This window comes from Saccharomycopsis crataegensis (genome assembly GCF_037102585.1).
Source record: "Saccharomycopsis crataegensis DNA, jcf7180000000084, whole genome shotgun sequence".
Taxonomy (NCBI): domain Eukaryota; kingdom Fungi; phylum Ascomycota; class Saccharomycetes; order Ascoideales; family Saccharomycopsidaceae; genus Saccharomycopsis; species Saccharomycopsis crataegensis.
Window position 1 is genome coordinate 2,200,061 of NW_027043829.1, and position 23,426 is coordinate 2,223,486.

Below are 23,426 nucleotides of genomic sequence, written 5' to 3' on the forward strand. Positions count from 1 at the left end.
AGAACTAAGTGAATCGGTGAATTAAATAAATATTCCAACAAAAAAAAAGCGAAGCGAAATGAAATATAAAATCATGAAGTAGACAAAGCAGAACAAATAAAAAAAAATAATGTAGATCATAAATAGTTAATAATAGAGACTATGTGTCATCTCCCCGGACTTATTTCAGCGATTCTAATACAACTGTTGTATCAGCAGTACTTTCTTTATCGATATTACTGTCATTGATGGAAATATCCTGAGCTGGCGGCTGCTCTATCTGAGAGATATCCACTGGAGTTGCAGCATCTTCTGGTTTGGAATTATCGGAGTCTTCAAATTTTCTCTTTTTTGTTGGTGGTTCTTCCGATAGAGCATCTTCTTTGCTTCTTGAGCCTTGATCTGTTTCTTTTGGCTCCTCCTCTTCATCTGCCTCTTGTGTATCTTCATTGTCGTCATCAGCTTCAATATCTTCATCTTCTTCAACTTCATCGTCTTCTGCATCTTCAGCGTCCTCACCTTCGGCAATTTCATCGGCAGCATAGTCTTCTTCATCCTCTTCCAAATCAGCTTCCTGTTGTTCTGGTGGATATTCTTCGACCTCTTCATTATCCCAAACAATGTTGAATCTTGTGACCCTTGGTTTTTCCGCAAGAATGTTTCTATTGACATGCTCCACTTGCACCTTGTTTGGTGGGTTTTCTCTTAATTCTTCGGTATCATATTCATTATTGACATAATATCCAACCCTAACGAATTCTCTATCACGGTAGGAACACGATAATAGAATGACGGTCACCGACACCAATTCTGAAGCAGGAATCAATTCCGGCGATGGGGGATCGGCTTGGAACAAGAATTTATTAACCCCAACTGGAACAGGCCCCACTAAGATGGAGTCTAATTCTTGATCATGATCCAATGATCTGGAGGAACCAACGTACGTGAGTTTCCATTCAAGATCGTGGGAAAGTGGTTCTAAACATTCAAATGTGATTTCAAACTCGTATGGATCAGTGAATTTGGCAGGGTTGTTGAGGACATTTATTCCCAATAACGAAACAATTGACATGACTTGTTGTGTTTATATGTTAGATTTCTTTTTGTGATTATCTTTTTGTGATATTTTTTGAATTGTCTTCCAGTTGTTGCAATTGATGAGTTTTGAAGGAAATTCTCAATATATGAGAAAAGAGAAACGCGTAAAATTTCGAATTTCAGTTTTTTTCTTCATTTCTTCTTTTTATGGGAATTTTTTTCCCTTTTTCGATTTTTCGTGTAAGTGGGAACTCCAACAACCACTGAAATCACTGTAAGAACAAGAAAATGTGTAATAGTGATAAAATAACGATACAAATTGAATAGAAAATATCGTTCCAACAATAAACAACCGTTAATTCTCTATCAAAGACCACCAAATCGCCCTCCAAATGACATTTTCCACACTATGGTTATGAGACCCCGGATTCTCACCCACCAATTTTTTTTTTCTTCCTGGAAGATGGAAATTGGAAGTATTCAACGTTGTGCTCGCATTCATACAGTGAAACACACACACACACACACACACACACAAATCATGGCTCTTTCTTCGATCTTCGGTGGCAGCAGCGCATCTGCTCCAGTTATCCCTCCATCCACTTCGACTTCCTCCACAACTTCCAATGCCGTCAAGGATAAAATCAAGGAAAAGTTGGAGATCGAATTGGCCCAAGCCAACGCCACTGAATTGGTCAACAACTTAACTGAAAACTGTTTTGAGAAATGTCCAGGTGGTGATGATGCCTGTATTGCCAGCTGCACCCAGAAATACATGGTCTCTTGGAATATTATTTCCCAAGCTTACCTTGGATTAGTCCAAAATGCTAAGCGTTAAGATAATGGAACAAAACAAAACAAAACAAAAAAATAAGGCTAACTGTATTGTGTGCTGAATAATGAAACTTAAAGGAAGACTTTGGCGAATCCATGAATATTGTTAGAAATTCAGGTCTGTTATCCGCAAGTGCTCTTTTGTATATACCTATATATATCGGCCGTTGTATATATTTTTCTGGTGAATCAAATGGAAATTTCTTTCTGTTAGCAGTATGTAGAAAAAATTCAGTATTAAATGAACAGCTACTTCTCTGTCTTATTATATTGTTTCTCCAATTCCTCAAGGGTCATTTTCTTTTTCCTTTGCTTGTAATGCTTGGTGCTTTTCTTATTCTCATCGTTTGTTTTCTTTGTATCTTCTGAAAACTGTTTGCTCTTTGGATCCCTTTCATGGATTATTAGGCTCCGTTTTCTATCTTCGGCTTTTGAAGAAGAAGGCAAAGAAGCTTTTTGTGATCTCTCGACCTTGGTACCTCTCACATTATTGATATCAATTCCCGCTAGCGTCTGGGATAAATCTTCATCAACTTCCAGACCTCCATGGCCCAGTACCAGGGTATTTTTTGTTGATCTCTGTGAATAATTAGAATCTAAAGGTACCTTCCTGTCACTAACTCTTTGAAGATTGCCCTCCTTCTGCCGTTGCTTTCTTTCCATCAACTCTCGCACACTGTACCGCTGTCGAGCTTCTGGTGCAGCGAACCCTGGCCGTATCTTCACCACCTTTCTTCTAGTGTCATCTGCCCGCAAAGTCCCGCCAATGGTATCATTATTATTGCTATCATCACCCCACTCATTATCAAAATACCCTCTATTTGACACCGCCCCTCACCCACCCGTCCATCTATATTAATAATAAGGAAGCGAAGTGTTTCAAATTGGCGTTGCGCAGCCCTGGGGGTGAGTCAAAGCATTTTTCAATTTTTTTTTTTCCATTTCTTCTGCGTCCATAATCAACAACTCGAAAGGCCATCAAATTCAATATAATAACTCCAAACATGGACCCACAAGCTCAATACGACTTGATCACAAAAAACTTGCAAGAAGTTTTGAACCCTCAAATCATCAAGAATGTCCTTGAGGTTGAAAAACGTGCTTTAAAGATCTACTGGGGGACCGCTCCAACCGGGAAGCCTCACTGTGGTTACTTTGTCCCAATGACCAAACTTGCCCATTTCTTGAAAGCCGGTTGTGAAGTCACAGTTCTTTTAGCCGATTTGCATGCTTTCTTGGACAACATGAAGGCTTCTTTGGAAGTAGTGAACTACCGTGCTAAATATTACGAATCCATCATCAAGGCCATTTTGAAATCTATCAACGTTCCAATTGAAAAATTGAAGTTCGTTGTCGGTTCTTCTTACCAATTGTCTGCTCAATACACCATGGATATCTTTAGATTGTCTAATAAGGTTTCCCAGAATGATGCCAAGAGAGCCGGTGCCGATGTGGTCAAACAAGTTGCCAACCCATTGTTATCTGGTTTAATTTACCCATTGATGCAAGCTTTGGATGAAGAATTCTTGGGTGTCGACGTCCAGTTTGGTGGTGTCGATCAAAGAAAGATTTTTGTTTTGGCTGAAGAAAACTTGGAAGCTTTAGGTTACAAAAAGAGAGCTCACTTGATGAACCCAATGGTCCCAGGTTTGGGACAAGGTGGTAAGATGTCCGCCTCCGATCCAAATTCCAAGATCGACTTGTTGGAAGAACCAAAACAAGTGAAGAAGAAGATTAATAGTGCTTTCTGTGAGCCTGGTAATATCACCGATAACGGTTTGCTTTCCTTCATTGAATTTGTGTTGATTCCAATCTACCAATTGAAGCACGACTCAGAAGACGCTTTTACTTTCCCAATCAACAGACCAGAAAAATACGGTGGTGATATCATTTACAATTCCTTGGACGAAATCAAGAAAGATTTTGCTGAAAAGAATTTGGCCCCACCAGATTTGAAATCAGGGGTTGCCGATGCCATCAATGGATTATTGAAGCCAATTAGAGATGAATTGTTGGAAAACAAGGAATTCCTTGAATCTTCCGAAAAGGGTTATCCTGTGGAAAAACCAGCCCAACAAAAGAAGGCCAAGAAGGTCAAGAAGATTGGTACCCGTTACCCAGGAGGTGCTAACGCCAATGAAAAGAAACCAGAAGCTGCTGATGCTGCTGGCGATGCTGTTGAACAAGCTGCTAAGAAATTGGAAGAAACTACTTTGTAGAGATAGAATATTACCTGCATTTCTTTTTTTTTTTTGCCAGTTTTATTTCTTCAAGTTCAGTGTATTTATATTATTTCCCATTTTTTCTTTGTTTCACTTGACCCTAATTTTTTTTCCCAACAATTTTTTAATTTCGTTAATGATCTATTTTTTTTTTTTTTTTTTTGGTTGAATTTGTACGGTTTCCTTCTTGATAAAATCTACATCCAATAATCACTAAAAATCATTGAAAATAATAACAATAACAATAGTAATGTACACAAAAACTATTCACAAAGTCTCCCAACCCCCAACGTCAATACAAGATTCTAACTTTCTCGTCACATAATTGGCAACGTTATGCTGCAACCAAAAATTCCTAATGAATTCCCTGTACTTGGTGATATTCAAATGCAAAGGATGACCTTGTCTTGTATCCTTCAGCAATTCACCATGCTGATCATAATATGGAGCATCATAGAAGGAGCCATTGCCATTGTGTAATAATAATATCGAACCATGTTTCGGTAACAAGAACAACCCACAATCGTTAATACATTCTGTTTCGTAATGCAAATTACACTCACCAACTTTGAAGAAACCAACCACGGATTCTTGAAGTTCCATCACTTTACCGCAAAACAAGCACACTGCCGGATCATAAGTCAAATCATAAGTGATTCTAGGATAAACGTGTTCGGTGTAGAAAAAATCCATTCTTGCTGGTAAATTCACCAACTCCACCCTTGCAGGATAATCAATTTGTAAACTTGGTTTCGTCAACACGTTTAAGAACGAGTATAATTTCATTCGTTCAATAAATCCTTTGAACTTCTCCGCTTCATAAGTGGATTTCAGAACAACCTTATGTAACATCGTCCCGAAATTATCAATATTCAAAAACAAACACAATTTATCTGGCTCATTCATACTATCATCAATAACAATATCGATATCGTTAGAGCAATTAACAAATGCCCAAATTGCACATCGTCTCAAGAATGGAGCAATGGATTTCATCATCATGGTGTAAAATACCTTGCCAAATCTTGTATCATCTGTAAATTCATTCATATTTAAAGCATCAGTATTGTGAACACAATGGGCCAACCTCTTAAAGATTTCTGTCGCATCATTAGCTTGTGTATCAGTAATTGACTCAAGTGGCGGCAAGTCCAAGATAGAAATATCAGCTTCATGGAGCATCATAGATTTATTGGTAAAAAGTTTGGTAACCAACACAAAAGCATTCTTGAAAATTTCCACAAGATAACACATGGTCAACACTGAATTAAATGAAAAATTAAAGCACTTCAATGGAATGATTGAAACCAATAATTCAAATAAATCAACGTTGCCAATATTGAAAATCTCCTTTGACGCCAATAATTTCAATAAACCAATGTAGTGTTCAATTATAGTCATCGGGTCATCGATAACAGATTTGAGATCATTTTCTCTATTAAAACTAGATAAAATAGCTGAAGCATTTGAGCTTAATGCATGCTCGTTATTTGCAGTGGTCATTTCCTCTTTGACATTAAACATGACAAAATACTTTTTATACTCACTCCAAATACGCAAAGTGGTGATATCTCTATGCGACAATTGATAAATAACGAGCCTTTTATACCCTTCATCATAAGAAACACCCCGAAGTGAGATCTCAACCGATTTGATAGTGTGAGCTAATAGTGTACTAATATTTTCTTTGAAGTAAGATAAGGTAATATAGCATAAAGCCTCATGAAGCTTTCTGAATCTTTTGTGAAAATTTTTAAATCTTTCAGATTCACCACTTTCATTGAAGAAAAGTGATTTATATCTTGATTGGATTGTTTCCAAAGATGATTCCTTAAGTTCATCATAAACTAATTGTTGATAGTCCGAACGTAACACTTTCTCAATATTATTCTTAGAGAAATTATCAAATGGTTTATACCACGCATCATTGCTTGGACGTTCAACAAACTTTGACAAAGAAATATTATTTGAGTATGATAACACTGGCACCAATGTATTATTGATTGCTTTACACAATGGACATATAAATTCGCCATTTGTTAAGTCCTCAGGAAGCGTCCTAGTGAAATGGGTGACTCTCTTTTGTGTTGCTGCCAAGTGGTTCTTGAAACAAGATAAATGCATACCATGACCACAACTAGTTGTAATCGGATGGCTCATTACGGAGCATGAATCATTACCAGGGAATCCCGGGCCAATAACACTTTCTTTTTCAACTTTTTTCAAATATTGCTCACATTTTGATAATGAAACCTTTGTTGCGGGAGCTGATTGAAGTTGATGATACCTTGGATGGTGATAGCGAGGATGTTTGTAATCTGGATCAGATATCTCCTCATCTAAATTGACATCTGCGCTAAAAGCTTTATACACCCAATACTTGCTGTCAAATGGAATATTTCTGAACTCAGAAGAATCCGTCACGTACGTCAAAATCCCAAAAATGTCCTCTTTTCCCTCCGCTGGCATTTGACACAAGATACAAGATTCTTCAGGAAATTTCCAGCCCGGACGACCCTCATCATCACTGTTTTCAAATGTGGTATCTTCAGAAATTTCATCACCATCCTTCATATCAACATCATGATTACCATGTCCATGATCTTTGATATCTTCAATGATATTTTGGTTTTTCTCTATAAACTTGGATTGCTGTCTCTTGAAAGCTGCCAAAATTTTAGCCTTCCGTTGTGCCGCCATTTTTTTCTTCCTTTCAAATTCACTTAGAACAACGCTATCCTCATCTGATCTTTGTGTATCTTCCTTTTCCAATTCTTTATCAATTGTACTCAAGATAACGCTTGGATCAAATCCTTCAAAAGATTTTCGGAGATATTCTTCTTTATCACCGTCGCTGACCTTCATATCTTTAAAAATTGCTTTAATCTTACTTTGATGGATCTCAAATTCAGTTTTTTGCACATTCCCACTGTCCCCCGTCTTGTTTTTAACATTATTTTTGAGGGACAAGATCAGGTAAAGTAACCCACTAATACTCTGAGGCTCTTCGGTTGGGACACCTGAGGCCAATTTATCATCCAAATCAGTGAAACACATTTTAGAAAAGCCATCATCATTATCGTTGACAATGCATACATGAATCAAGTGCAAGACGAGATTAATAAGCACTTCAGAACTTTGGATAGATCTTTTCCCATTTTGCAAAATGAAGTTTAGAGTACTTTTCAAAAACTTGAGGAAAAATACAGATTTTGTGAAAGAGTTAAGATTTTGGTAAAATTGCACAGTTTCAATTTTTTTTGGTTCAAAATAGGTATCCTGATACAGCAATTTATCATTGAATTTCTCACCCTGGAATTTTTTCTTCCAATTTTCGAGTTGTCGTTCACGAACTAACTTTTCCGCGTCATCTCTCTTATTAGAAGTATAATGAACATAATATGGGTTTATTTCATTCATATATTCCTCCTTCAACTTATAACGACCATTAGTTGTTGAGCCCGGTGGCAACACATAATCTGCAACCTTATTTAGCATATACTCAAATCTTCTGTCATTAGTGATATGGTCTGGTAGTTCCGAGCATAATTCCGTGTACATCAAAGGTTCAAAGCATAAATAATGAACAATGTCCTTGATTAGCCTTTGCTCATTGATTTCAATATCCGTCAAGTTCAACAAGTGGTCATTAGTTTCAAATAAAATAATAAAGAAATTTAACATTTCTTCGACAATAAACTGTAAAGTTTGAGGGGTGGAATAAATCTCGACATCTTCATAGAGCTCATTTGTCCAAGGAATAAGTCCCCACCTTTCAATTATTGTAGCAGAAACAGTATCATGGTCGGCTTCAGTAACACAAAAACATTGTACCAAGTAGATATCTCTAATGAAGCCATATTCACGTAGTCCCAAGTTTCTATAATTATGGTATTGAGATCTGGCACTGTAACCATTGCGAACCCAAAAACCAACTTTTATTTGTGATAACAAAACAATAGTTCTGAGAGAATAGTCAATAATTATGTTCCATACAATCTTTCTGTTGATTTCACATTGATCATGATATTCTTTCGTATGGGTGAATGAGTTATGGTCTGAAGTACGAATTTCAACCTTTGGAGCCTCCTGAATTATTTGTCTGAGTTCTTCTGGATCACTCATGTCACAAAATTCAACCAGGTAGCTCAAATAGGTAGATAACGGATGTAAGAAACATACAACGTCTCTATCAACTCTGAACTTCAAGACTTGTCTTTTGATACCCATTACCTCAACATCTCCCATTGTGTTGCGAAAACACATATCAACTCTATCTAACATCTTCGAAGCACTTCCATCACTCGTTTCATTATCTTTGTTGTAAGTATCATCATTAAGGTATGATTCATCTAGCAAGAGTATAAACTTTTCAAGGATCCAAAAAATTGATGCTTTAACATATTTTTCTCGATTTTCAAGTTTCAAAGCACATTTAACTACAGATCTGGCAAAATGAGCAATTATACTGACACCATTGAAATATAAAGGGTAATCATTAGTTTCGTATTCAACATGTTCGACAGATTCTCTCTTTGTAATCGGTAAACCATTGAATAAAGTTATCAAATCGCAAACTTGCATGACAAAATCCTTTTGAAAAAAAACATCACAGGTTTCAGATCTTTGCAAGATATAACCTACATCAAAAAAAAGTTGATTCCACCTCCTTACTTTCAATGATGATAACTGTACCGATGGCTTCTTCCTATGGACGAGATCTGATGAGTTTGGATTACTGAATGTAATATGACCAGTTGTTAAAAATCCATAAGTCACAGCTATAAGCTTCTTAACCTCTCCATGTTTACTCAACATTGTGGCATGAGAGGGGCTGGTAAATAATTGCACCGACAAGTTGGACATAAAACTCCAATCAAACTCTCTGTCGAGTACTAAAAATATCTCAGCAATTAAAGGATATACATCAGCATATTGACAAGTCACTAATGATCTGTAAACATGGTTGGATACAACCAAAGAGACATAAATTTCATGAAGTAATACTCTGGCAGATTTCCATAATCTATGATCAAAGATAAGTAGATATTGCAAACGAGAGCCATGGATTGGATCGGTGTTGACACTGGACCGCAGGGGATCATAGTCGCATTCTTCACAAATATCTTTTGGAGCATCCCATACTCTTTCCACTTCAAGAGTTTGGTCATCGGTGCATGATTTCCAATATATGTCTGTTTGATGAGCGAGTTTGCCAACAATTGTAGGATATATAGGAATTTTGTTATCCTGAAGCCTTCCAGGTATAAATTGGCCCAATAAATCATCAGACACTGGCTCCACACCCAGATCCCATTTACTACAAAGAGCTTTACAGAGTAATTTTTGACATACCCTATAATTGCCAGCAACCGGGCCCATATTGATGTCTCTCATCCAATTAATAATTTCACCACACATTTCTTCCCTGAAAAACTCCCTATAACTCTTTATACATGAGCAAAGACCAGTTGCGTCAAGTATTGCCTTCCTCTGAATTAAGAATTCGAGATTATCGGATCCCAATACTATGGCTCTGCCTGTCGTATGGCACTGTTTAGCAACCATTTCTGCAAACTCCGGGACCTTCATAGTCGCTATTCTGATTCTATCAACCGCGTCTGTGTAATGTTTTGATTGGTCATTGTATAAGACGAGAAAATACTTTTCAGAATTTACATCAACGGCTCCATATTTTTCTGAGCTCAACAGAGCAGAGTTCGATTGATCAATTATGGTTGACGTCGAGCAAGTGGTCAAGAGCTGCGGGGCAGATACCGATAAAATGTCGACAAGGTAATCAACAACACAAGCCAAAGTCTGAAACATAGAATCCTTCAACTCCTGGGATATATCATCTTCACTTACTTCGGGCGTTTTGCGATGTTTACAGTCATTGTTGATGACCCATGCTTCTGCATCACCACAATCACACACACCACCAATATCTCTGGTACAAATGGAAATGTAAACTTCGTGACCTATATGCTGATCTTCGACAAAACAGTCTTCACATAATCCACAACTATCATCCAAACCACATGTCAAACAACGGTATACTGACTCATTTTTCCTAAATAATTTGGCACAAGGCACATTTGGATGTGCTGGATGCTGTTTGTGTAACTTATGAAGTATCCAGTCTTCTTTTACCGATGATAACGCCTGAATTTGTGACCATGAGCGAGGAATTGATTCCTGGGGATAGTTACCAAAGAATTGTGGCAAAAATCTTCCAGAGTCTGTGAAGGCAAAGTACAAAGCTCTTCTCAAATGTAGAGTGGCGGTTTTGGAGTACTTATAGTTATATTTTCTGGGTAGCTCGAGTAGAAACTGCCGAAACTGGGCAATGTTGTCAGACGACATCATGAAGGCCCAAAGATATAAACAATAGCCTGGAAAAAGAAATTTTGGGTGCTCTACCGATGGATGGGCTGCCTCCAATTATTATTGATCCAAACTTCTTCGTTACAAGGGAGAGAAAAAACTGTCACGTGCAACATCACGTGTTAATATCTTCCATTTGCACAGAGGCACCGACACTCCGGCCGGTGAGGGCTTTTGCGCGAACAATAGGGTGAAGTGTTGTTATCTTATAGCTTTCTATTGTTTTCTCACTACTGTCAAGTCCATATTTTTAACTGATACAACACTGGGGAATTGTCAGCTATCAAATACGATAGATATCACCTATTTGTCCTGCCGAACTCCGTGCTTTTTTTTTTTTTTTAGAAAAGAATCTTAATCTTGAAGGTTCCTTTTTTTTATTGTTTCTTCTCGCTGTTCAGAAACTTTCCGGTGGATCTATCAATCCATGTGCACACACATCACACATATTTAAATACCCAATTATCTTCAAAGACAGCCCGAAAGTATCTGCTTAGGACAACAATCCGGACTCATTTTTCTGAAATCAATCTCCCTAATGAATATTTTTTCCCGAAATAATAAGGATAAGAGGGCGAGTATCTCAGGACTCTCGTTCAGGAGAAGTTCGAAGCTGTCTCGACGTTCTTCAATAATTGGCACACTGTCTTCTGATGACTCCACTCCTTTTGTCCTCCACCAAGTGAAGAAAACAGATGATGCTCTGAAACGTATGTCCTTTGCCTATCCACCGTCAATGCCATTCTTACCGGCTTCCCCGCCACTAGCGGAAGAACAGGCGCCTACCTGGCAATCATCAAATGTTCTGCAACAATCAAAGAGTCAAAAACTTTCTGATGTTCCAGCTGCCCGCTCAAAAAATAGAAGAAAACCTCCTCCATCATCTCCAAGTGACTACAACAAAGCGGTTTTTGACTCAAATGACTTCCCATTGGTGGATGGAGTTACATCTCTCAGCCGAAAGGACACTATTCAAAGACGAGCCAGTATACGAAATGCTGATAAACAAAATAAATCGCTCCCTATGGTACCTCCAAGAATTGATGAGTTGAATTCCTCTACGAATTTTCAACCTGGTATGACCGGCTATGATATTACTCGCAGTACTTCTAGATCTTCTCGTACTTCTGGATCTGGACCACCCCCTATCCCAAGTTCTAGTCCGTCAATTCATGATGTGGTGAATACTAAAGGTTATGCGCCTTCTGCTTATAGTTATAAAAGCAATTTTAGTAGCAAATCAAGAACTACAGAGAGGAGATCGCAAAGTTTTGCCGGTGGATCAAATCATTATAATGCAGAAAAATGCTATAGTAACGGTGCACTAAGATCCTCCAGCCTCGACATAACTGCTGAACCATCTTTCTTCTATGGATCTGCTTCCAGTCTTTCTTATTCCGATGCCCACCAGGAATTGTCAGACCCTATTGCTGAATACAGAAAACAAGCATTGAAGCAGCTTTCATCTGGTTCTGCCAATGAATTGGTCACTAACCACCAAGATATCCCAAAAAGAAGTGAAAATAGACTTTCTGAAATTCAAAAACCTAATCAACTGTACTCTGAAACGTCGAATCCGAAACTAACTGATGGTTTATCAGTATATAACCCTAATAGCATTCCCCCAAGAAGTGCAGGGAGGGCATCAGCTTATTTACCATTTATTAAGAATGAACATGATGAAATGGAGGAATTGAATTATGCTAACAGGATTAAAAATGGAAATCGGGTGAAGGAAGACGTTAAAAGTCAATCCGAACAATTGCTGTCTTATGGAGTAGGTGAAACTTTTAGGAACTCAAATGCCAGTGGCTACTCAAAACTTTCCTCAGACAAAATTGATGAATTGAACAATATTTATAATGCTGAACCTGAAAATCTTATGGCTGAAATTGGAGTTAGCAATCCATTCTTACCTATTCAAAAATCAAGAATAGACCCAGAAACCACCATAACCTGTGGATCGCCAATGGAAAAGCAAAAAAACGAAACCCTGACTCTAAACAAGATGGCAGGATCATTATATTCCTCAAAATCTTTACCAGTACAGCATGAGGTTGGTCTGCACCTTGAAACCAGTACTCACTCGCTGTTTATTCTTAAAGATGATGTTCTCAACTTTGGAGATGATTTTAATGCATCCGAAATAATTGAGGGGGCACAAGCCATTGATTCTAATAAATTATCAACTGATGGATGCTCTTCCGAATTACAATTTAAAAGACAGTTGACGGTTAAATTGCAAAGAAGCACTACTATGAAATTGCAATCAATGATATCTGAGTTTGAAAAACATGACGGTCATCGTCAAGCTGCAATAGTTGAAAATGAGATTATGAAGATTGAGTCTCACTTCAACAAGGCTAAGAAGGCTAGATATGTTAGAAGACCGCCACCTTCTCAAGACACTGAGTATCTTGAAAATGAAGAGTTAGATGAGGAGCTTAAAAGACTTGCAATTATAGATGAGTATATAAAGAATGCAAAAAACCAGTATTCATCTCTCATGGGCGCAAACTATGAGGCAGCAGATGCTGGTAGCGATATTTCGTTAAATAATCAGTTTGAGATTATAGAAGAAGTAAATGAAAAAAATGACTCAGCAAATAATACTCCAAAGTTGGATTTAAATTCTCCGGAAAAAGCAGAACTGCCAAGTGCTAATCAAACCCCAAAGCTCAATGAAAACTCAGAAGACTGTGGTTTGGGTATTGTGCCTCAGGCAGAACAAGAAGTTTCTGACGATCTAAGAGTTGCAAAAGGAGTGGATACTCAGTTGATCAATAACTTATCAATTGAACCATCTGAAGAGGGCAATTTTTACGACAATAGTGCTAACGCTGATGTCCAATCTATTATTGCTTCCTCTGAAAAAGGGCATGAGTTATATGGTGACAAAAAAAATAATGATAATGAATATATCCAGGATTATTCATCAGAACAAGATTTGCCTATGGTGAAGGATGATATTCCAGCATCGGATACAAGATTCAGCACTGAAAGCGACATTGCATCACCGTCCCGGCCTGAAATTTTAACTGCCATTACAGGAAGTACCAGCTCTGACTCATTTAAGGAGGTCTCCAAAACCAAAAAAAGCAAGACAGTTGATTTTGCTGTGGATGATCTGAATGAAGAACAAGTGAATGTTTCACCTCAAAATGAAACTGAAGGCCTGCTGCTGAATAATCCACCACTTGATGAACTCCAGAGAAGTGGCACAATGAGTTCCTCTAGACTGGCAATTCTTGGCAGAAATTTTTCAGTGAGAACAGCATTCTCTAACTTTTCTGTCATGTCTCCTGCTGAGACGGTTATTGGTAGCGTTGAGGAAGATTATGATGAGGAGCAAGCCAATAACACTGATAACACCATTGATATTTTAAATTTCTCATCTACTTCTTTGAAACCTTTTCATTTCAAAAGTTGTAAGGAAGTTTGGTCACTTTCTGGAATTTACAATTGGATAATTAAGTTTGACAAGTGGTTCCCTGGTCAAGTCGTGAGAAAAAAGGAGTGGGTAAAATCCTTAGAATTGTTGATGAAATATTATTATCCAAAGTTGAACAGTGACTTGTCTGTTGAATTGATTTCGATTGTGCTTACTGAGTTGACTGATAATTTCAATTGTTTGATGGAAACTGCTGACGAGGTAAACTTCGATGGGTTTGCAACTGAAATTGAGGATTACTGCATTGTGACTGTTAAATTAAAAGATGAGATACAGTATGAACCTACCGGTGTTTTGACTGCACTCCTTGGCTGTTACTCCACCAATTATTCGACTCATTTGCAGGATACTATTAGCTCATGTTATTCTATTCACTGTCCTCACGAAAATAAGAAGCTAGTGATTATCCCTGCCCCAGAAGTGGAAGATCCAAATAAATTGAAGAGCAATTGGATGTTGCAATGGGGTGTTGAGCAGGGTGAAATAAACACTATCGACAAGCAAGAATTTGAGATGCAGAATAGAATTTATGATTTGATCCGTAAACAATATGATTTTTTGAATGAAGCAGAATATTTGGTTGATAGAATCGGGAAATCATTCTTAGCAAATCCAGATGCCGTTGTTTATGCGTATCCAGATTCTAAGGAGCACATTCATTATCAAATTTTTGCTACTGTGCAACCATTAATTGACGCCCACAGAAAGTATTTATTTGAACCAATGAAAAAAGTTCTTTTTGAGCAAGGAAAATATATTAGGTCAGGTATTTTTGAGCTCTACAAGGATTGGACCAGAGGCTGTTTTGGCTCATACGTTGAATATATTGATAATTTAGCAGAAACACTTTTGTTTATGGATTTTGAAAAAGATTTCAAGAAAAGTTCAGAATTCTTGGAGTGGTTAGATACTTTCCCTGCTGAACCTATTAGTCCAAAAAAATTCTTGTCTAATTATTTCTTTTATAATTTGGTGTTATATAAGAACTCATTGATTGATATTAAGAAGAAGAGATCAAAAGCTGACCCAGAATATCATCATTTAACTGAAGCCATTGCCATCACCACCATTTTCTGTGATAAGATCAATAAGAGATTAGGTGCCTCCGAAGTTCATACTTTGTTTAAACATTTTAATTGGAAAATTGGTCCAAATAATTTCAATATTGAATTTAGTCCAAATAATATGACGATTGTTGCCAAAGAAAAAGTTCTTAAAAAATCATCTACTTACGTAGGTAGATGGCCTAGTACTCAATATTATTTGATCTTATTTAACAATTGTTTATTCTTGTCAGAAATTGATGTGGAAATGAGAAAATTCAAGATTGTTGAAAAGCCAATGCCAATCGCACTTATTCATTGTGAAATCCCTAACTCATCAGAAATGGAAGAAGAGACCACATTATCAGCTTCTATGGACCCAAATTCAAAAAATGCACAAGATTTGTTAAAATTTATGCATATGGGTCAGAAGACCAGTTGGACAGTAAAGTTTTTGAAAATTAATGCTCTTACATTATGGCTCAACTATATCAAGACGACTAAAGCTGCGCATGCCAAAGAAGTAGCCGATACTTTCCAATTCAATGTGGTAGTTTCTGATATTACAGGTGGATTTTCTAATCAACTGAATGAACCTATGAGTCCAACTCTTGGCCATTCTAATTCCTTGAAGCGAGACCTAACTTCGCAACCAGCAGCTTTACCGATTATTAAGGCTGGCAACAACCAAGTGAAATATGCAATTGCCCCAGCATCTTTTAAGAAAGCTCAATGTGCGCTCATTTTCACAAGCCAAAGCGTGAAGTATTATCTAGTTGGTACATCCAACGGGCTTTTCCTTCGTACAGATTTTGATTCTTGGGTGAAAATTTCTAAACTTGCAAATATCCAGCAACTTGAATATATCGAGTCAGCTAAAATATTTTTAGTATTAGCGGACAAAAAATTCATGAAAGTCAATGAAGAGGACTTGTTAGATGCATTCCGCAATACCACAGCTTCACTTGGCACGGTTAAATTATCAAACCAATCTGTTGAGTTCTTTGGTAGTGGTTACATTAAAGGAAGTTACATGGTCTTCTATATGAAGGTTAAAGTCACCACTTCGGTAACCCCTTATAGATCTTTTAAGGTGCTCTCGTTGGATAAAAAACGTCGTGGATTCAAACCTAATTCCATGTTTGACAAATTCTTCTCGGCTGTTGATTGTTATGATTGTTCCACATTCCAAAACTCTGTTGTTTTGAAAACTGAAAAGGGTTTCCAAATGTTGGACAAAGAGCTCTCGCCAGTGGTGATTCCAAGAAGTTTGAGTATGAACCTTCCTTCCAATTTTCAATCAAAGGAGGCTGAATTTTTCAAAATGATGGAGCACAGAGTTTCAGTTGAGAAGCCGATTGCATCATTTGAGATTCGCAATGGTAAAGAAATTTTACTAGTTTTCAGCACATTTGCCGTGTTTTGTAATGAAAGAGGTTTCTTATCAAAGATCAAATTGTTAGAATTCAATGTCAAATGTTCTGGGGCGTCCTTGATTAATGATGAAACTTTGTTCTTGGTGAGTAAAAATGCCATTGAAGTCTTTGATCTTAAAGATTCTGACTCAATCATGTATCCTAGAGGATTCATCACCGGTAACAATTTTGAGGTACTCAATCACGAAAGTGTCAACAATGGCAGCTTCTTGGTGATGGCTTCTAAAGAATCTGACAACACCAAAATGCTTTTGGAGCTTACAAAGTGTTGAATTCTGAACTATTTCTTATTACGTTTTCATTTAGAATTTTTTTTATTTAGTAGATTTATATTAGAGTGTTATTTTTATTAATTAGTTTTAATATTTTTGTTTATTCATTTTTTTTATCATCACTATTTTTGATATTAAATACCACAGAATCGTGCAATTTTGGAGGACCTGTAGAGATCTCTGCTTGGATTCCAAATTTCTTTTCAAACACAAGCTTATATCATTGAAAACGAGAAATCATTTGAAGGAAAAAAAAAGGATATCTAATCCACATTATTATTTTTATTTTTATTGTTATTATTTTTATTTTTATTATCATAATCATCATCATCAGTATTATCATTATCGTAAGTATTATGAAATACAATTATTATTAATATTGTCGTTTGGCTGTAATAAATTCTCGTTGCGCTAGGTCACCACCCTCAATGCTCTCATCATTGAGCTCTCTTTCAATATCATTATCAGTGTTCTCTTCATATTTTCCTTCATCATGAATGTTGTCATCATTATTATTCTCATCATAATCTTCCTCGTCATCTTCATCAAGAGAATCATTCTCATAATTATCGTTATCAACTTCACCATCATCGTCACCAAATTCGCTTTCAAGATCGTCGACAGTATTATTATACTCATCAAGCTCATCATCAATGAGTTCGTCATTATTGTGAGAATAGTAATCAATCGCAAAAGTATTTTCATCAGCTGTCTCCATTTGCTTACTGATATCGGAAATCTTCAAATTACCAATAAGAAGATCGACATCTTCACCGGTAACAGTATCACCATTTTCATTGAGCAAATCATTAAAGTCTTGTCCTGAATTAGCTGGGTTTTGGGATTGACCACCATTCAAATTCTTATTGTCTGCCTGTGTTTGCTCCAAACCATCTTTAACAGCGCCTTCAATTGCAGCTTCAGATTCAGGATCAGGATCAGATTCCGATTCTGAATCAGTATCAGAAAGATCTGGAATAGGTTCTCTCCAATAAACTGTATCCGTAAAATTTTCATCAGTGAAAACATTTAACCCATCATCTTTCTTATCACCTCTGACAGGAGGGAAAAAATGGTCAACCAATTCATTGATGTGGATATATGATGACTTATAACCAGCCAATTCCAACAACTCCATATGGACGTCACCATCAGGATTAATGGTAAATATTTTAGACGACGGGATATCCACTGATCTATAACTTAAAGCGTCGGTAATTCTATTCCCAAATCCCGCATAGAATGGAGTCTTATTGATGTTGCCATATAATGATCTTAAATCTTGTAGACAAGTAATCTTGAAAACTTCAGGTTTCTTAAGAATCACTTCCCTTCTTAGAGCTGCCATGGTTCTGTCCGGAGACAAAATGACTGGCCCCACTGGTAATTTCACACCTTCCTGATCAATTCCATCAAGGTAAGCTCTAGTAGTGTCTGCTAATCCTACCGATCTAGCAGTCAAATACATAATATTATAGCCATTAGAAGCAATATCTTCAAAAAGTTTAGCGACACCCGGATGGGTCCAGTCTTTACCAATCATGTTGAAAACATGGCCTAAAGCATCAGACTTGGTGATTGTACCATCAATATCAGATATAACTACTGGTACATTGTATTTCCACAAAAAGATTCTTGATGTAATGGTGGATTTCGATTGGTCTACTGTGAACTCTGAATCATTAGCACCATATTTCAAGTTCAAACACTTCAACTGATCTGACGTTAGTCTTAATGTTTTAATATAGTTACCAGTGCTACCACTGATACTAGTAAGAGGGCCATTAAGGTTCAATTCACCATCGGTTAAATCACCAGAAGAAGACAGCGGAGAAATTGAAGGGGGGCTCATTAATGTTTGCTGCTCGAATGACAGGTCCGATTCATTATTTGTTGAATATATTCTCACATTACCATGTTCATCGTATTTTACAACGTCCTTCAAATCGACATCATCACCAAGTTCGTCTTTCAAAATATCCTTCAAAATCTTGTCGTAGCTTTTGATGTCCTGTTCACTGGATTTGTATCCACTGATATCCAAAACCAATTCACCATTTGAGTCTATTTTTGTAGGGATATTCTTCAAAGTTAATTGCTTTGATAGCTTTTGCGCTCTAGTTGGTGATAATGACCGGATGCTGGACATGGTTCTTGATTTTCTCATAAGTGAAGTTGGTAAATTAGCAGATGGACTATCAAGTGACAACGAAGTACCCAGAGATAGCTTATTCAAGTTTTCTGCTGGCCCTCCGAGATCCAAATATTCTGGTAAATCTTCTTCTAGCGTAGCTGGTTCTGATTTAGGAGACGATAAAGGGGATGAGAGAGTAGATGAGGCAGCACTAACCACAGGAGAAGTCATCATATCATCAGGAATCCTGTCTAAAGGCTCTTCAGTCTGGAAAACGAAAAATGCTTCGCCACCATCACCCAACTTCATATGAATATCAGTGAGTTGACCATTTACTTTGAAGTTGACTTTTTTCTGAGATGGCCTAAGTAGCTGGAACTTCCCAAACCGGACATGGAATGGCGAACAGTACAAACTGCCGTGCTCATCCTCAATAACGATAACATCGATGGCGCCACTCAATGTGGCAGGATTGAGAGAGTTCCAGGTCTTTGCAATCGATGTGAGATAGTTCATATCTAGAGACACTGCTTGGTTCGCTAAGGTGGTGGCAAAAGGCAGGGTTTTCTCCTTTTCTTCCTTTTAGCGTAGTGGTTGATCTTTGTTTCTCAGTTTGTCGTTTATCTGTTGCCGGGGCTCATAACACAATAATCCAAGATTGTGCTCTCTCTCTCTCTCTCTCTCTCTCTCTGTTAGTGTGTGTGTGTGTTTGGTGATGCGAGTTTCTGGGTTGGGATAACCTATGTGTCGATATTGGGGGGCTGTCGAGCAGTCAAGGAGAAGGATGATTGCCGTCTGCTTGTTGGGGCCTATTGAGCGACCATCGTTTACCACCAAAAGTTCCCAGGAATCACCGCCGCCTGCACGTTCACGTGCACAATTTGTGCAATAAATTTGCAACGCAATCATCAACCCATCCGCCTCCAATACCATTATCTCCCTAGCTACTCTCACTATGTATTTCAAATCTAGGGGGTCGGGTGGCTCAGAGCCTTTACATCTTAAGGTACAGGTTGTTCAGGTATGCAATTGGCTGCTTTTTTTGCTGTTTGTCTTGCTAATTTTGGCATGCTGCCTTTAGGTCCCAATACATTGATACTAATGATACGAAAATATAGGCTAAAAACTTGGCTCTGACAGCGTCTGGAGTCTCGCGGAATTTGGTATGTCATGTTTAATATATCTTTGTGTTAATATGCTTCTGGTCTTTCCATAAAATGATAAGTGTTCAATATATATATTTGCTAACATTAACTAGTTTGCGTCGTTGTCGCTTAATGATAAAATATATTCAACCGCCAAAGTTAGGACTTCGGGCGATCCATACTTCAATCAGAATATTCACTTCCTGTTGGATCAGGGCTCAACCTCATCAACCCTTACCGTGGTTTGCTGGGATAAAGATCACTGTGGAACTACTTATTTGGGGGAAACAAGAATCAATTTGTTGGATATATTTTCAAATCTGATTGAAGCATTGCCAAAAGATGCTTCGGAAATCAAATTCTTGAAAAATGACCCAAAATTTTTCAAGTTGTACTCCTCTCAACTGCATCAATCGTTTGTCACTGGTACCATTAGTCTCGGGTTTGAGCTTTATGGAAGCAAACCAAAGAAGAAGGGATTGAAATCTATATTGAGCAAGTCTAGAAGTCGTTCTGATGTTAGCTTAAATGGCCTGCTGCTGAATGTTAACTTGTCAGCTGTACGGAAAGGTCAAATCACTGGTCCAACCTTGCCATCAGTTTCAAATGTGCCAACCGCTCCAAAAGAAGAAGTTGTTGTGGTAGTTCCCACTAATAATAATGAAATGATTTCAAAATGGACTGCGTGGACAAATGGTTTGACTTCCAAGGATACAGCAAAGCCTAATGAACAAGGCTTTTACGCTTCTCCATTTGGTGGTGACCCAGTCACTGGAACCAGTGATGGAGAGATAAATAAGACTTTGCAAGCAGACTACGACTATAGTGATGGGAACCGAGTTTCCTATGATTCCATTCACAGTTCTACAGTAAATAATTCGCCATATTTGAACATACCTCAAAAGTCATATAAATTAATGGGCTTGGACAACGAGTCTTGTGTATCAACCCCTTCAGATACATCCAGTGTTTTATCAGATATCTCGGGAGATTACTCAGTCAATGAAGGCAAAACCATTTCTTCCATATCTGATGTAAAAAGGACCTCAAAATTGTCGCCAAAAAGCCCACAAATTTCTGAGTTTGAATTGCTTAGACCTCCTGAACCGAAGAAGAAAAGAAGAGCTAAGACCCCTAAAAAAGGTTCATCCTCCTCTTACCAGCTTCAATCTTTCAGAAATGTAAAGGGTGTATTATTTATGGAAATCATTTCTGCAAAAGATTTACCTAAGTTCAAAAATTTTACCCACACTGGGTTTGACATGGATCCATTTGTTGTTGTCTCTTTCGGTAAAAGAACTTTTAGAACTTCTTGGAGGAAACATACTTTAAACCCTGTTTTCAACGAAAGATTGGCATTTGAAGTATTAAATGATGAAACTAGTTATGATATCCATTTGGGTGTGTTGGATAAAGATGCTTTCAGTTATCATGATAGAGTTGCAGAGATCACCATTCCAATAACTGATATTATTGACATGAGCACCAAATTTCTAAATCCAGAATTCAATGATTCAGGCGATCTGATCCTCAGCGCGGATATAAAAGATAGTAGCTCTGATGATCGATCAATGGCCTCTTCTTTCGATTTGAATAATAGTAAGGCGAAAGTATTGAGGAGTGGTTTGCTTCGTAAAAAAATTAAGCCTCAGAAAGTCTTGTCAACCGAAGAAGAAGGTAAATTCATGAGTTTTACGTTACCCCTCAGTTTTTCAGGAAGCAATGCCGAAAAATATTCTGAGAAATATGATCCTACTTTGAATATTAAATGCCGTTTTGAGCCATACGATGAGTTGAGAAAACAATTCTGGAAACACTTGTTGAAGAACTATGATGTTAATGATGATGATAATTTCACTTATCTTGAATTGAGCGCCTTTTTGGACACTTTGGGATCCACATTGTCCCACAAGACCATTATAAATTTCTTTCAAAAATTTAACAAGGATATCGATAGTGATGCTTTGACTATTGACGAAGTAGTTAGTTGTTTGGAAGAATTGATTAGTGAGAAAAACAAGCTTTATGAACTGACAGTTAACGGATCTTCGGCGAATTCTTCTCCTTTACTATTGGAAGAGTCCAAGGGTGATATTATTAAAATTGATTGTTGTCCAGTTTGTGGTAAAAGCAGATTATCAGAGCGTGAAGATCTTGATATTATCACACATGTGGCCATTTGTGGAAGTAAAGATAAAAGCAGTGTTGAGCGATTGATCAAGTCTTCCTATGTCTCACCTAGTTTTGCAAGCAAAAGATGGTACTCTAAGGTTTTCATTAACCTTGGATATGGTAAGGTTCGGTTTGGAAGCAATAACGCTAATATTTTAGTACAAGATAGATCCACAGGTATAGTAGGGGAAGAAAAAATGAGTGTATATGTTAGGCTTGGTATAAGATTGCTCTATAAAGGGTCAAGTGCAATTCAAAAGAAGAAAGCTAAAAAGTTATTGAAAAAAATGACTTTTAAAAGGGGCAAATATTATGATTCTGAGGCCTCCTTGCGAGATATTGCGCCATTCATAAAGTTCCATCAACTTGATATGACTGAATGTCTATTGCCTATTAACCAGTACAAGACATTCAATGAATTTTTCTACAGAAAATTGGTTAAGGATGCCAGACCGGTTGCGGCCCCCGGTAATAATAATATTATTTCTTCTGCCGCAGACTGTCGTTGCACCGCTTTCAACTCCATCAGTTCAGCCATGAAGATTTGGATCAAAGGTAAAGGATTTACTATCAATAAATTATTCGCTGGTAGACACCCTGACGTGATGAAATTATTTGAACATAATTGCTCCGTTGCAATTTTCAGATTGGCTCCCCAAGATTATCATAGATTTCATTCTCCTGTGGATGGTATTGTTGGGAAACCTGAATTCATAGAGGGAGAATATTACACCGTGAATCCAATGGCTATCCGAAGTCACTTGGATGTTTTTGGTGAAAATTGTCGTTGTATTATTCCTATAGAGACCAAGCTCTTTGGAACAGTAGTGGTGATCCCTGTGGGGGCTATGATGGTAGGTGCTACCATTTTATCAGTAAAAGAAGGAGATGAAATTTCTCGTGGTGATGAGCTTGGGTATTTCAAATTTGGGGGATCAACTTTGTTACTTTTGGTTCAGCAGAATAAAATATTGTTTGATTCCGATTTGACCAATAACTCAATGCAAGGAATTGAAACTTTAGTTAAGGTTGGGATGTCCGTAGGTCATTCAATTGAAGCACAAGAGCTTGAGAGAGAAGTGAGAAACTTTGAGAGTGAGCCAGAGCATGTCAAGCTCCGGATTATTAGAACAATTACAGGAACTAGTAACGGTAGCACTAACTTGGATGACTTGAGATCATTGTCCTGGGAGGCATCTAATTTGAGGATCAATGATAAAGAGTGGGGTGATTTGGAAGAAAATTTTGGGATTTTATAGTTTAAAAACTTCTTTATAGCTATGCTGACATGAGGAATGTTATAAATTGAATAT

The 23,426-nt window shown here is 37.4% G+C and overlaps 8 protein-coding genes across 8 annotated transcripts; 4 read left to right on the forward strand and 4 right to left on the reverse strand. All coding sequences in view use genetic code 12, as the record gives it.

Moving 5' to 3' along the window:
• Positions 1-160: 160 nt before the first annotated feature.
• On the reverse strand, positions 161-1,051 carry ASF1 (nucleosome assembly factor ASF1; the record flags this gene model as incomplete). The annotated part of the gene is made up of 1 exon (XM_064997571.1): positions 161-1,051. The coding sequence occupies one exon, from the start codon at positions 1,049-1,051 to the stop codon at positions 161-163; it is 891 nt and encodes a 296-aa protein (XP_064853643.1).
• A 507-nt stretch (positions 1,052-1,558) lies between these two features.
• On the forward strand, positions 1,559-1,855 carry TIM13 (protein translocase subunit TIM13; the record flags this gene model as incomplete). The annotated part of the gene is made up of 1 exon (XM_064997572.1): positions 1,559-1,855. One exon carries the CDS (start codon positions 1,559-1,561, stop codon positions 1,853-1,855), a length of 297 nt encoding a protein of 98 aa, XP_064853644.1.
• A 245-nt stretch (positions 1,856-2,100) lies between these two features.
• On the reverse strand, positions 2,101-2,701 carry DASC09_039740 (uncharacterized protein; the record flags this gene model as incomplete). Its single annotated transcript, XM_064997573.1, has 2 exons — positions 2,101-2,649; positions 2,690-2,701. 2 exons carry the CDS (start codon positions 2,699-2,701, stop codon positions 2,101-2,103), a joined length of 561 nt encoding a protein of 186 aa, XP_064853645.1.
• A 154-nt stretch (positions 2,702-2,855) lies between these two features.
• On the forward strand, positions 2,856-4,070 carry TYS1 (tyrosine--tRNA ligase TYS1; the record flags this gene model as incomplete). The annotated part of the gene is made up of 1 exon (XM_064997574.1): positions 2,856-4,070. The coding sequence occupies one exon, from the start codon at positions 2,856-2,858 to the stop codon at positions 4,068-4,070; it is 1,215 nt and encodes a 404-aa protein (XP_064853646.1).
• A 270-nt stretch (positions 4,071-4,340) lies between these two features.
• Positions 4,341-10,442, reverse strand: DASC09_039760 (putative ubiquitin-protein ligase; the record flags this gene model as incomplete). Its single annotated transcript, XM_064997575.1, has 1 exon — positions 4,341-10,442. The coding sequence occupies one exon, from the start codon at positions 10,440-10,442 to the stop codon at positions 4,341-4,343; it is 6,102 nt and encodes a 2,033-aa protein (XP_064853647.1).
• Positions 10,443-10,998: 556 nt separating this feature from the next.
• DASC09_039770 (uncharacterized protein) lies at positions 10,999-16,662 on the forward strand (the record flags this gene model as incomplete). Its single annotated transcript, XM_064997576.1, has 1 exon — positions 10,999-16,662. The coding sequence occupies one exon, from the start codon at positions 10,999-11,001 to the stop codon at positions 16,660-16,662; it is 5,664 nt and encodes a 1,887-aa protein (XP_064853648.1).
• Positions 16,663-17,035: 373 nt separating this feature from the next.
• On the reverse strand, positions 17,036-19,312 carry PAH1 (phosphatidate phosphatase PAH1; the record flags this gene model as incomplete). Its single annotated transcript, XM_064997577.1, has 1 exon — positions 17,036-19,312. One exon carries the CDS (start codon positions 19,310-19,312, stop codon positions 17,036-17,038), a length of 2,277 nt encoding a protein of 758 aa, XP_064853649.1.
• Positions 19,313-19,751: 439 nt separating this feature from the next.
• PSD2 (phosphatidylserine decarboxylase 2) lies at positions 19,752-23,372 on the forward strand (the record flags this gene model as incomplete). The annotated part of the gene is made up of 3 exons (XM_064997578.1): positions 19,752-19,817; positions 19,915-19,959; positions 20,055-23,372. The coding sequence occupies 3 exons, from the start codon at positions 19,752-19,754 to the stop codon at positions 23,370-23,372; spliced, it is 3,429 nt and encodes a 1,142-aa protein (XP_064853650.1).
• Between the last annotated feature and the right edge of the window lie 54 nt (positions 23,373-23,426).